The sequence below is a fragment of the Ochlerotatus camptorhynchus genome, unplaced genomic scaffold (genome assembly GCF_037179485.1).
Source record: "Ochlerotatus camptorhynchus isolate MF236.1 unplaced genomic scaffold, CSIRO-AGI_Acam_v1.1 ptg000443l, whole genome shotgun sequence".
Classification (NCBI taxonomy): domain Eukaryota; kingdom Metazoa; phylum Arthropoda; class Insecta; order Diptera; family Culicidae; genus Ochlerotatus; species Ochlerotatus camptorhynchus.
The window spans coordinates 4355988-4371268 of NW_027040929.1; the positions used below are offsets into that span (position 1 = coordinate 4355988).

The 15281-nt window shown below is 38.7% G+C and overlaps 1 protein-coding gene across 1 annotated transcript; it reads left to right on the plus strand.

The window, feature by feature from the left end:
* Positions 1-7819: 7819 nt before the first annotated feature.
* Positions 7820-14347, plus strand: LOC135711868 (maltase A1-like). The gene is made up of 4 exons (XM_065234842.1): positions 7820-8982; positions 9043-9150; positions 13633-14120; positions 14181-14347. Exons 1-4 carry the CDS (start codon positions 7846-7848, stop codon positions 14284-14286), a joined length of 1839 nt encoding a protein of 612 aa, XP_065090914.1. The 5' UTR covers positions 7820-7845; the 3' UTR covers positions 14287-14347.
* Positions 14348-15281: the final 934 nt, after the last annotated feature.

Below are 15281 nucleotides of genomic sequence, written 5' to 3' on the forward strand. Positions count from 1 at the left end.
GCATATTCACGCACTCACACTCACAACGTCGAAAAATCGTTCCAACTGTAAACTCATAAAAAACCACTCAAACGTCAATTGATACCATGGTTATGCATGTTTTGTTAGTTTTCGAACCCGTGATGGACAAAAAATAGTAATATCAATAAATAACGCCAACATATAAATAAATGAATTTTTGAACCTAAAATCCATAGGTGATTTTTGCGACGTTGAATTTTGCAAGGCAAAACTCATACGCGCATAAACTCATGCATGAGTTTTGAGTTTTTGAGCTTTTTTTTTCCGAACACTGCCTCTGACAGTTCTCATTATCCCTTTTTAATTCCGCAAAAAAGCATGCTTAGATTATATAAGTTGGTGTTGGTAAAATAAGTGAAAAGAATGTTTTGTTTTTGAACATTTTTTTTTTTAATAATTCGTTTATTTTTCTAGGCTCATTTGCTGTAGCTTTGCGGAGCCGATATTCATTGTTTAGATAACAAAATTACTTAAAACTAACGTTAGTAAAGCGGGGGCCGATTACTCGCTGCTATCTCGAGTTTAGGGGTAACAAATTGTAACAAATGGATGGCAGGGTAGGGATTGTGAACACAAGGTTTGGAGAGCAATGTGCTCTTGATCTCGAACTAAGCGACACTCTGATGAAAAAGACAAACATCGGGGTACACCGATGGGCAGCTAACAACGAGGGAAAACATCCTCAAATCTATCCGTTTTAAAAACACATAAATTAAATTCAAATAGTCGAGGTCTCGGCTCGCCAAGACATCTCTAACGGGTATCGCGGGTTGTTTTCCTCGGGCCCTGAGGGATGTGGATAACTCAGATCTGGCAACACGTTGTAAGGTACATGACCAAACAACATGCTCGATATCGTGATAACCACTGCCACACGCACATAAATTGCTGCCTGAGAGCCCAATTCGATAGAAGTGCGAGTCTAACGAGCAGTGATTGGACATAAGCCTTGATATAACGCGTATAAAGTCGCGGCTCATGTCCAACCCTTTGAACCATGGTTTGTTTGACACCTGTGGGATAATAGAATGTAACCATCTTCCCAATTCACCATCATTCCATTTTTGTTGCCAACTGATGAGGACTTGCTGACGAGCAATGGAGAAAAATTCGTTGAAGGCGATTTGACGCTCACAAATATCGCCTTCCATAGCGCCCACCTTAGCCAATGAGTCCGCTTTCTCATTACCCGGAATTGAGCAATGAGATGGGACCCAAGCTAAGGTGATAGCATAGGAGAAGTTAGATAAGGCACTCAGTTTAGATCGTATTTCAGGTAGGAAATACGTGGAGTGCTTCATCGGCCTCATTGAACGAATAGCCTCAAATGAGCTAAGACTATCCGTAGAAATGAAATAATGGTCAGAAGGTAGTGAGGCAATTCGGTCCCTCCCCATGGACATGGAGGTTGACGGTACTGAAGCAAAGGGTTATGTTTAATTTCTTTATACATATTTGCAACGATGATGATTTCCTATAGTGACACATATCACCTTCTTAATGTTTCAGTATGCCTCAAACGATTAATTCTTGGTTGTTAATAGAACTTCCTTGATGAAATCGGCTGCTTCATGCAGACTGAGCAATTCTGATTATAGTATCAGATTTGTTCTGTATACAGAGGAACTGGGAGGGCTTATTAGAAACTTCTCACCAATAAAGTAATGATATTCTAGTTAATTTTGCATATAATGTTATTTATATTTTATTTTATTTAAGCATATTATTTTTGTTACAGTCAATTAGCATTAGCATTCGATACAAGAGATTTAATATTACTTGCTCGTTTTTGCGTAAAATCATCAATATTTATTTTACTTGTAATTACCTTTAAAAGTTTTTTTTTTCGTGATTTGAAAAATTTCACAATTTGGTTAGAAGTTTTGAAGCTAACGCATGTCCACAGGCTTAATAGAAAGATAGACAGAAAAAGTGTATCATGAAGAATGGTTGCATACAAGGTTGCTTCCACTCACTAGCTATAGATGAGTGATTTTCGGAGTTTTGAATTCGTTAGATGTTGTAATGGAGATTTGTGTTGTTGGATGCGGGAGGAGATTGGGTGGCGGGTGTTTGACGCATAGAGCCTGTCAATTTCGCTTTCAGAGTGTCGCAGTCAGCGTTTTTATGATTCGAGAGCGCTCGCGATTCGTAGAATCATTGATTGTGACTGCAAGTGGATCTGGCGGGTTTTGTGTGTCGGACGCTTGCTTTTAGGCCTCTTCTTGTGTCTAACAAGTGCAGAGTATCATTATAGCGTCTAATTGTTTTGAGATTCCTAGTTGCGTGAAATATATTTGTGAGAATATCTTTTTGAGATTTTAGTTGTCACGTTTTGTTTGTAGTTTATGTTTTATTTCTGTCATGTAATTATATATATATATATAATAGTTATTCAATAATAGATAGTTCATCCATATATTCGTACTTTGACGCGAAGCGCTGTGGATTATGAGATGCTCGATGACCCTGGAGGGATCGATTTTGCTTACTGAACAGAAAATCATGGACTTAACTCCAAGCTCTTCCACAGCACAATAAATCGCCACCATCATTTGTATATTTGATATTGAATATTAACCTCGAAAACTATTTGCATATCAAGCGAATACGTAGTCCTGTATTGTCGCGAAGTGTTATGGTTCTGAGATGCTCGATGACCCTGGAGGGATCGTTTTTGCTTACTGAGCAAAAAAACATGGGTTTAATCCCAAGCTCTCCGTCATGACTCTTAAAATTCATGATCACTAAACAAAATGAATATGTTCTTTCGATAGCCGGCTATCGAGAGATTAAATAAACAACAAATAAACAATACATACTTTTGGTTGCATCGCCAACTTGAGGTGAATCCTAACAGAATACCCTACCCAACCCTCCAACTCCGTAGCACTTATGAGGGTGTCGCTAAGTCGGTGGCCTCTCGTTAAGTAAGTACTACATCAACATTTCCTTCCCTATCCCTAGTTATGGTAAAGATGGGCGTGGCCGGGAATAGCGGCAGTCATGCTTCTGTTACTCTTGTTTAGATTGGAACCAATGTTTACTCCCCAGCATTATTCCTGAAAGTAGTCTAACTGAGAATTTCAGAAGAGACGTGAGTGTCGCTAGTATCCAATCTACGAAGTATATCATAACAACGCTAACGCTAACGCTAGAAGGTAGTGAGGCAATTCGCTCTACTGCGTAAAATATAGCTGCGAGCTCCGCAACGTATACGGAGCATGGTTTCTGTAGTTTATAGGAGGCGCTATGAAATTGATTAAATACACCAAATCCAGTGGAAACATTTATGGTTGACCCATCTGTGAAAAAACTTTTATCGTTACTTACATGGTGGTACTTGATTGCATAAATTGAGGGAACAACCATCGGCCGATGGTGATCTGGTATTCCATTGATTTCTTGCATCATGGTCAGATCAAAAGTTTTTGAACATCTCAAGTTTGATTTTTTTAATGTTTGATCATATTTTAAAAATCTGTTTAAATCCTAAAAATCTGTAATCTGTGAATACAGATTCTTGGTTTTAAAAACTCTGAAAAATTTGTAGAAATACAGAATTATCTGTAGCTTTGGTAACCCTGCTTGCAGTGTCAATTCAGAAAAGAAGAAGGCAAAGAAAATTTTGGTAAGGATTTTGTCGCAAAAATAAAGAAAATTGTGATTTTGATCAGAATGAGTGTTCCTTCAAATCAGCATCTCTAGGTTCAATCAGCTCGAAGTAGGTTGCCAGTTATTTTATGAGAACAAATCCCGTGTAAGTTCGAGTAGCTTCTAGTTAGTTCGACTGGGTCATTGTCATTAAACAAATGTACATACAATTTGATTTCTTACTCAATGCTTTCAGATTTCTATGAAATTTTGCATAATAATTTGCCATGCGTAATTATTTAAATTGGTACTGGATTTCGGTCATTTAGACTACCACAAGACTTTGTATAAGGGTGTATTCGGTCTAATCGAAAATAGGTCTGTTGTGAAATAGATTACCATTCCAGAAACAATAACGTAGCATAACTACATGAAGCAAAATAGTTTCATGTTGAACATTTTTTGCAATTTTGCAAAATATCCTTTGTGTTTTAATTATTTATATGTATCTGTATAGAACGCAGTTTCAAGAGTAGCTGTACACACTTAGATTTTTTTGCCAACATGGGCACCACCAAGCAGCTCATCAATTTATTTGGCTTGATCTCAATGGAAACTTTCAGCAAAATTTGTTTGTTAACCACCGAGCAGATCGGTATTTTATTTGGCTGGCAAGTTTTTCACTAATATCCAGCAAAATAAAATGGCGAGCTGCTCGGTGGTACCCATCTTGGCTTGGCATAAAAAATCTAACTGTGCGTGCGAACAAGTCTTTTTAACACTAATTACCGAAAAGTGTCACTGTTTTGAATAATAGCCTACTTTACAATAGACTACTTTTCATAACTAAAATAACAGTGTCGAAAAGTACAACTTTTCAGCAGCCAGTGCCGAAAAGTTCGACACATTTTTGAGTGCAAAAAACTTTGTATGCAACTCGTTACAAAATTCGATTTTAACAATACTCAGCAAGCCTCGTTGGACAAACTATGAAATCTTATTTTTGTGCAAATTGTTTCATAAAGAGCTATTTTAGTGCAAAAAAAAACTTTTGCGCACGTTTATTTTAGTTAGGGAAAGTAGGCCGTTAGGTTACTTTATCGCGTGATCAAAAATAAGCATTATGATGCAGAATTGCAAAAATAAATCCTGCATGGTGGACTCACAATTGGATCTCAAATGCCGAGCATCGATGTGATCAGAAGGCGATAGCAACTGAAATTTGAGAACGTAATAAGACAAACTACACAGCAAAAAAATAATTTTGATATCACGTCAAAGTGGATGCACTACAATCATGTCGAAAATATGGTGTAATATTACTTGCTAAAAAGGACAAAATTATCATTAATACAATGCATGAACTGACATTACGCTGCTTTTACTGCATTTGTTTATTTATGTGGTCATAAAAATTACATGAAATTTTCGACATGATTGTAGTGCATCCACTTTGATGTGATATCAAAATTATTTTTTTGCTGTGTATGACGCGAGCTTTTTGCAATCTGAAATGAAGCGTCGAAAAAAACTGTATTTGAATTTTTCAAAAATGCATCAAAGAGAATTGAACCATAACGAAGAACTGCAGAAGGTCTCATCTGATCAGTTCATCAGTTCCAATCACGAATATAGTAAAATTAACCCAATCCCTCCATTCTTCACGGCCAATGAGAACGACCAATTTAGTTTACTCATAATCGCCAAAAGTTCAGGAACTCAGCGATGAGTAAATTTACCTCATGTTTTTCTGTTTTCCCCAGAAATCTGTTGGAAAATGAGAAAAATTTACGAAAATTCTACTCATTCTAGGAGTAGTACCAATAGACTGTGATCGCGCACGGGCGGGATCCCTACGTTAGTTACGGATATAAAATAAAACAACACCGATTGCTTCGCCGTCCTGCCATGGCAGAGGCAGTGAAACTATTGATATGAATTTATTGTTATCATTGGTATCATTTGTATCTGCTTACTCTGGTCTCTCTTCAATTGTCGAATTTGTATCTGCTTGTTGATGTGAATGTGTGTATCGCCAGTAGGGTAGGTGTACATATATACGACGTATTGTACAAACAGACTGAGTGATTACAATCTGTACTTTTCTCATATTCGTGATTTTTTTTCCTGGACAATCATGCAAAAACATGAGAAAAATTTACTCATCGCTGAGTTACTGCACTTTATGTGATTTATGAGTAAATTAAACTCAAATTTGGGTCGTTATCATTGGCCGTGTATCCTACAGCTGAACTTCGCACTACGCGGAAAATGACGGATAACACATTCAACATAAGCAGAAAGTGATCAATGATGATCGTATAGACTTGAACTGCCTGAACAGGTTCAAACTTTGGAAAATTAACATGGAGAGCAAAATGACCACAGGATGATTATAACATCTAAAATAAAACCAACCAACATGGCGGCTTCCATATAGAAATATAGCAAACAGTTCCAGTGTTATTCACCACACAGGGCATCTTCATAAAATTGAAGCGCCTATAATGGTTGACTGGGATTTTAGCTGATTGGTAGAGGATCATTTCTGGTGGGAGATTTCCTCGACTTCTCTGAGCATGTAATGAAATCGCTGTCTACTTAAATCGAACAATTAACATTAATACGCGTGGTGTTAAACTATAGAAAACCCAACGTTCACGCAATAACTACACACCCGGACTGTGCATCCAAATTGCTCTCTACTTGCTTTGTATATATGAACCTGAGTGTAAATTGAAAAGCGCCCAGGCTTAGCACAATGCTCAAATAGGATGACGATGTTGCGGGGTTGGCTGCAGGCAGGGAGAGCATTAATTTTCAACTTTACTGTAGTGTCCATCCGAGACTAAAAATAGATCCTTTATCACTTGTTCGTTGCCACCGGCATCCGTCGATGTGCAAGTTGTTTTCAAACAACAACGTTGTTGTGCTTCAATAGAGACGAAAATACATAACAATAACCACATAACTCGTAGGACGATCCCAGCTGCTGCACAGTAGGTACGACCCAGACAAAGAGAGAGAGAGAGTGATAGGGTATACGTCCCTAACCTCGGTCTAATATGCAGCCATAGATTACGTTTTTAATCATAACTCATCAATTAATTTACCTGCAAACGATATTCTACTGCTAAATGGTATGCTTAGATATGCTTATCATGTCGTTTGCTATCAGGAACCGCAAAAAGTTGAAAAACTTACTTTTTTTAAGACAAAAACTCACCAGGGAAATGTATGTAATATCGGTCTATTGTCCCCAAATTGGGTCTATTTATGGATGCAACTTCGTCCTATCCTGTTTGATTCTCAAAAAAAAACGCTCTTGGTAACGTTTTCTTATGTATTTTTTTTTATCACTATCACTGTTAACTTAATACTCTTCATTCCTCAAAACATTTCTTAGAGAAAATTTTACGAAAACTACATTAAATCACTCAAGTTAAAAATTAAAAATTAAAAATTTCGCTTATCGTCTTTCGACCGCAGAATATCTAAATCAAAACATTGTGATGTTCATTATACAGATTTGGCAGAAAAAATCTCCCTTCCTGTTCGTTCCTTATCATCCAAATGCAAACCACATTGTTGACGTTACTCTTATTGCTATATGCTGTCAAATGAATTTCATGGGCCAAAGTTAGGAACATAGAAAAGAAATGTGTCCCTAAAGTTGGGTCCATGATTTACTTGTGAAAACGTTGTTAAACAATTAAAATAAACATAAAATATTCAAACAGTAACTGTGAGTTTTACGTCTAGTGTGTATTATCAGGTAATTCCATTCAATAAATGCCATAATCAGGCCATTTGATGATCGTCAGTGCAACCTTCCCATCTTAACCTTAGAAGTCATGGCGGCTAAAAACTCCGAACAGAGTGATATTCTCAACCAGTTTTATTACTTACGAGAGCTGAAAATGTATTGAAATGTTGTGATATAAATTGATTTGTGTGTGGTACACATTTATCAATCATCAGTGATCAATATTTTCCTTATTTTTTGTGTAATATTCCTTAATTAATTATTTATTTGCGTGATAGGCCGAATGAAAGGACTAGACCCACATTACATACCGTAACCCTATATATGATAATCCTGTAATGGCCGACCCCGGGACGATCGTTGCCGTCTGAGGTGGGAGGGTATGCAAGTTAGTTAGAACTATACTGAGCCGAAGATCAGTTTGTGGGTTACATGCGCAGCGAACGGTTGTCGTCGTCGTCGCGATGTTGTTACGCAGTTTAGGTGTTTACATTGTGTTGGCCCTGGTCCTGGTAGGTGTAGCTGGAAGGAGACCACTTGGAATTAAGGAGGCATTATTGGCGTTGAAGAAAAATCCACCCCCGGACAATAGCTGGTGGAAAACGGCCATCTTCTATCAAATCTATCCGCGATCGTTCAAGGATAGCAACGGAGATGGAATCGGTGATCTTAGGGGAATAATGGAGAAGTTACCATATCTGAAAGAACTGGACATCCAAGGATTCTGGATGTCTCCGATATTCAAATCTCCGATGGCCGATTTCGGTTATGACATTTCGGATTACTACGACATTCAGCCCGAGTATGGAACGATGGCTGATTTCGATGCGTTGGTAGCGGAAGCAAAAAAGCTTGGGCTGAAAATAATTCTGGATTTCGTTCCAAATCACTCGAGTGACGAGAATGAGTGGTTCAAAAAGTCCGAAAATCGAGAAAGTGGCTTCGAAGATTTCTACGTATGGCATCCAGGCAAGCCCAACGCGGCAGATCCGTCCAAACCGCTACCGCCCAGCAATTGGGTCAGCTTCTTCCGGGGAAGTGCCTGGCAGTGGAGTGACAATCGAAAGGAGTACTATCTTCATCAGTTCTCGGTGAAACAACCGGATTTGAACTATCGGAACCCAAAGGTCGTCAAACAGATGAAGGACGTGTTGCGGTTCTGGTTGAAGCGAGGCGTTGATGGGTACCGTATCGATGCCGTGCCGACGTTGTTTGAAATCGAAAAGGACGCCGAGGGTAATTATCAGGATGAACCGTTGAGTGGCAACACGAATGATCCGAACGATCCTGGATATACCGTTCACATCTACACGCAGGATCGCAACGAGACGCTTGATATGGTCTATCAGTGGCGTGCGGTGCTGGATGAATTTCAGCAAGAGAATGGAGGCGATGCCAGAATCATGATGACTGAATCGTACTCAAGGATTGATATCGTGATGGCATATTATGGAAACGGTACGGTGCCAGGGTCACATATTCCGTTTAATTTTAGATTTATAACGGATTTGGGGAGAGATTCTTCCGCTCACGATATTGAGAATACGATCAAATATTGGATGAGTAACATGCCGACAGAGGGGGCCGTGGCTAACTGGGTGGTAGGTAGTGACAAGTGAGAGGGTAGAGAGCATTTGTTTATGGGTGATCGCATATTTCAGATGGGTAATCACGATCAACATCGAGTGGCTAGCAGGTTTGGAGAGAACAAGATCGATATCATGAATATGATCCTTCTGTCACTACCGGGCGTCGGCATTACGTACAATGTGAGTATGATTAGAAGTGTAAATATTTATTCGATTTCATTTAAAATGATCGCGTACGTTTACCTTTGTGCATTTTAATCGTTACAGCTTATGCTTTCAGATGACCAGTTTTTCTTTGCCGTAATGATTGGCTGTGTCTCTCAATTTAATGCTCATATTACAGGCATAGTAGAATATAGTGCGGGGACTATTCGGATATCCGGATACGAATATCCGACGAGTATACAAAATCTGAATCAACCGGATATCCGAATTAAAAAAAAACGACAAATTTGCGGGTTTCAGGATTTTAATAGTATCGATAGTGTAATGTAGTGACATTTTTAATGGAAATTTGAATTTAAATCACAAGTAAACGTAACAGCCTAGGACATTACGGATATCCTGATGGGATAGAATCCAGATATTTACGGATGGACGGATATCAACATTAGTGATTTTGATTACGTTTCCTTCTGAATGAATTTTCTAAATTCATTTTTGGATAGTAATATAAGTTCCTCGTGCAGTTAAGCATTACTATGTACGGGGTAGTACTGACGCATTAATGATCCTTCTATTCAATTTTTACACTGCCGTACTTTAGCGGAACTATCAACCTATCCTCTGCAGAACATTCTCTAGCTACTAAATTATCACACTAAAAGCTTCATGTTGATATTAGTATAGGATTTCCTCCCAACTCTGAAAATCGTAAACGAAACAAAAAACGCTTTGAATGGACTTTTGCTGTTTCGCAAATAAATGATTCAATTTGTTTCTGGGTCTTAAGCAAATTTTCAAGATTCCAGATTAGCCACAATTTTCAATAATCGAAGGACTATGCTCCTATTTCGATTTAAAGAACCTGGAACAACTATCGACAACTTGAATTGCAATTTTTTTTAAAACAATTCGCCATCAACATTTCTAAAGGGCGAAATTGATTTTGTAAACAATGAATTTTGCCGTCGATTTCTTGCGCTCACACACCCAAACTAACAAAACCACCAATAAGAAAAATATGTACTCTACCGGTTGGTATTGTTAGTTTTTATAATGGAGCTTTTATTTGTGAGAAATCGTTGGGTGAAATCATTCTTTACAAAAGCAGTTTCGCCATTATGAAATGATGGCATGGAACTCACAAAATTCACTTTGTTATATTCTTGTGGAAATGTACCATTTTGTTCAGCACATATTAGACATTTTTGCTTCTGAAATGGTTTTCACGCTCTTTTTTATTCAATATTTGTATATTTGTGAGGGTAATCGCGAGAGCTTTACAGAGCCGTGATTTAATATGTATAGCTGTATAAGTTATGAATTTTGATGGTCGTATACTTATGTTCACTATGTGACATAAGTATACGACCACCAAAATGCATAAATTATTTGAGCTATCTGAACCTATTTGTTTATCCAATATCAGGGAGACCAGAAAAACGGGGAAAAAGCCTGGAATTCAAAATCACCGAAAAAAAAAACCCCGGAAGAAGCACTTGAATTTCCAAATTTTAGGCATTTAGGGAAGAATTTCTAGAGAAATTCAAGTGAATTTTCAAAAGAATTAAAAGAAGAGCTGCAAGATAATTGAGCATGGCATGAGCATGATTGACCGTCAACGGTTGCTACTCTGTTATTGCCAGATCAGCTGTAATTACACAGAGAACCAATAGACGATGCTTGGGACTAGCAATCATCATCAATGTGTAAAAACTGGTGATCTCAAACTAAGCAATACCAGCGCCGGCCGCGCCCAAACATAGGTCAAGAAAAGAAGGGGTAGGAATGTGTTGACGTGACATTCTTTTTGATGGAAGCCGAGAACACCTCTGCACTTCCACGAGGAATCACTAGGATATTGGGTAATAGGGTTGGGTTTGCCGCAGGGTTCGTTTTGGTAAACGATAAGCTGAATTGATGCCCTAACAATCATATAACGCGAAGTAGCTTGGGATTGAACCCACGGTCTTCTGCTCAGTAAGCAAAAACGTTTACCACTAGGCAGACGAGCTCCTTTTTAATCATCGAGTTGCTGTTATCACCATGTAGTCATGTTAATAAATGAAACGATTGACGAATCTTGAATGTGGATGGGCTTGAGATTAGACTCATGATGTTCTGCTCAGTAAGCAAAACCGGTTGCTCTAAGGCTACCAAGCCCTGCATATCACATTATAGCGTTACTCAAGTTTTTATAACTATTCCAACCTGGTTTTACAAAATACACGATAAACAAGCGATCTTATGTATGTTAAAGGACCTGGGATCGCGTTTTTCTGCTCGGTAAGCAAGCCACTGCAAACGACGACCTTTGAAATCCTAAAACTAAAAGCTACGAAAGAGTACTTAGGCCTTCATCAAGATCCACTTTCACGCGACGTTCACTGTTTCGATTTTCTCTTTACGCATGGTTTAGGCAATCATAACAAGCTATGACCGACGTGACGATTGTTTAAGACCTGGTTGAACAAGCTATTCAAATGAAATTACGTTTTCGAATTTCACTTGGCATGTAATGAACAACAGAAATACGCGAAAATTCATATTTTCAGCGGTTGATAATTAATTTTAAATATACTAATGGTACTACCTACGGCGACTACGACGGCGATTACGACAGCGACTACAACGGCGTCTACGACAACGACAACAGCGAATTTGTAACTTACCATTTGTCTAGGATATAACACCTTTGCCCGGCACCTCCACTGGTTCTTCATGGCCGCTATCTGTCACTGTTTGCAAAAATATCTATTTGCAATTACCTTTGTTGTAATACTTTCTGCACTTTCATGGTCATCTGGGAAGAGTGTCGCATCTAGTGCTTTCCCCAGGAACCGTTCACGGCCACCAGCTACCGCCCGTCCAGTCTTGGGCGTATCCAGCGAGGCATCCTTCAGCTTACTCACAATCTCCGACACTCAATGCAAATCGCAGGCACACTTACGCTAGTTGCAAAAAACCACCCGTGCAAAGAAACGGATCCAATAAACGTCACTCTCGCTAAAGCACAGCCGTCGTCGTCGAACGGCAAAAAAAGGAATCGGTGGGCAATTTTGTGATACGGATTTCCACAATCAACCGGTAATGCACGAATTTCACCACACCCAACTGCGAAAATCGTTCAGAAGCACTTTTGGTACAGTTTCGTCCGAAAACACTTACTTTTTTTTCAATAATAGTTGCGAGTGAACCAACATTATCACCGCGTAAAGAAGCTAAAATTAAAAATATCTCATAGAAGAGCTGCAAGATAATTCAGAGTAAAATTTCAATACTTTTCAAAGGTGAATTCAAGCGGATTATAAAAGGAAACTTCAGCGAAAGGTTCGATGAATTTCATTTTCTGCAGCTAATTTCTGGCTGTTATAAAGAAAATTATAAGGAAATCCCAGCGAGATTCTCCACTATTGGCCTAGTGATTCCTTCAACTCAATCGCATTCGGTTGTATGCTTAATTCAACAGTAGGGTAGGTGAGCCTAGGCAATAGTTAGGCTGTGTTCCATTTGGAAAATTTTCACTTAGATTTGACACTTCGAAAATAAATTAAGATGTTCGAAAATCCCTCTGTTGTTGGTCGGCCGATTTTCGAGAAAGCGTCTGTCAAAATTGATTCCTTGTCTGACAGAAATAAGTCTGCTGGAATAGCAGGTTTATTTGATAATTTTTCATCTGTTAAATTTAAGTAAAAATTCACCAAATGGAACACAGCCTTAGTAAGCAAATACTGTTTTCACGTTATATAAAATAGAAACACCCATGCTGTGTAGTAACATATACCATTGAATTGCAGTTTAAAGCATTCCGAATAGTGAACTTCTGGCTCCAGGGCCAGTTTTGACATCAGTTGTTCCTTTATTGGCTGAATGTGTGCGCCAGTTTTTGGCCGTAGCGATTATTTCAACGGAGCATTCTTCTATTGCTTACAGTAGCAATGAAATCACGCAGTTTTTGAAGCTAATTTAATACTTAACTCATAAATGCATATGCTGTATCAGTAAATATCATTCCACTATGGAGAACCACTCGAAATTTTACATTGGTTGATCTGAAAATGTTCCATCTGTCAAATTTAAGTGAAAATTCACCAAATGGAACACAGCTGTATAAGTTGTTCGGAATATATTTTTGATTTTTTTTTTAATTTTCACTGATTTTTAAACTTTTACAGTTCCGTAGTTCATAATTCACCGAACAGCGAAGGCTGAGATTAGTGTGTGAGATCGGAATTTGGTGGTCACATTTGATGGATTTTTCAAAATTTCGGTGAAAGTCATTGCCCTAATTAGAGCGTTTTTCGAAAGAATCGAAAGAAGGCATAATCTCATTTGGGACAATGGCCATTAGGGGTGACGGTGTTCGGGAAACTTTCCCGGGGAAAGGGACATTCAGGGTAATGTAGCACAGCCCTGAGATATGCTACAAGGGCTCATACAAAAAAAAAACTTTACAGCAGGGCAAATACAAGCCGATACTCACATACTGCACCATTTTAGGGCGAGGAAATCGGCATGACCGACGTGTGGATCTCTTACAATGACACAGTAGATCCGGCGGCTTGCAACGCTGGCCCAGACAAATACCAGTACACGACGAGGGACCCCGAGCGAACGCCGTTCCAATGGGATGACAGCAAGGATGCCGGATTTTCAACGGCCAATAAAACATGGCTTCCTATGTCACCGACCTACAAGGACGTTAATGTTAAGCTACAGGAAGCGGCGAAGAATAGTCATCTGAAGGTCTATAAGAAACTAGCAGCCATGAGAAGGAGCTTGACGATGAGGAAGGGTCTGCTAAAGACGGTTGTAAGCGAGAATGTTTTGGTCATCTTTAGGGAGTTGAAGAACATCGATACGATTGTCACGTTAGTCAATGTTGGTGGTTCTCAACAGGTCGTAGATATTTCCAACATGGGATACATTCCACTGAAGGGATTCGGGCTTTATAGAGTTGCTTCGGTGAACTCCGTTCATCAGGAAGGGTAAGGACAAATAGTTTAACTGAGCGACAATTTGAATAACGGTAATTTCTTCCATTTCAGAGAGCCTGTAGCCGTCAACAGAATCGTGTTAGATCCCTACGAATCCATTATGATTAGTGCAAAAAGTAACTACTACTATTATGAGGTTCTACCTTCATATAGGTAAATATTTCTTACCTTATAGCTACCTGTAGGCTAAGTTTAATAAATGAAACCTTGAAGTCTTATCTGAAAAGAGTTCCAGTTTATTCAAATACTTGAAGAACCCTCAAATCAATGGAGGAAAACACTTCATCTTAAGTACATATCGTTATTGATTCTTACAACTGATAGCCATGTAGCGCTTCCGCGGTCATTCTTATCACGATTGTGCACATCGAGTTCTCCATAGCCGGCGCCGGTGGTGTAGTGGTAAGCGTGACTGCTTTATCAACCCAATGGCTCTGGGTTCAATCCCAGCCGAGGTCGGTGGGATTTTTCTGAGGCATAAAAATCTCTGGTCAAGTAAAGCCGTTAGTCCCGGCCCATATGTGGTATGAATGGGTGCGATATCCTACGCAGGTGTGGAAGCTGCTTTCCTCTGCACATTGGGTTACCGTCAATGGATGGCAATCGATGTCCGTCGGTGATTAGCACCAGATTGCGGAGCAGATACCGACGTTAAACAAAGGAATGAAGAATAAGAAGAAGAAGATGAGTTCTCCATGCTCCATTGATCTCCCGAGAACTTAAGAATCAAACTTTAATTTATGAGTAAAAATTAACCCATTATCAATTGACGAAACAATTGATTTTAAGATCCGCAATTACAAAAATGATGATTTACTAAAAAAATGTCATGCAATTTGACAGATATTACGACCTGCCATCTGTGAGTCAATCGTCGCTTTGATTCTTCAATAAAAGTGGCACTCCGGCATAAATGCGAACCATTACTATACCTTATCAAAAATGGTTAAAAAATGTATAATCCTTGCTAAACTTTGGAATGGTAATGGTGGTTCTTAACGACCCATTAATTGTACGGTCCACTTTCAAAAAACCATAATAAATAAGGTTAAAACTTTATCACACAAACGTTCATGTAAAGTTCCATAATCATTTCAGTTAATAAACAATTCCTAACAATTTTCGGTAAGGTCAAGTTATGGTTCGCGTTTA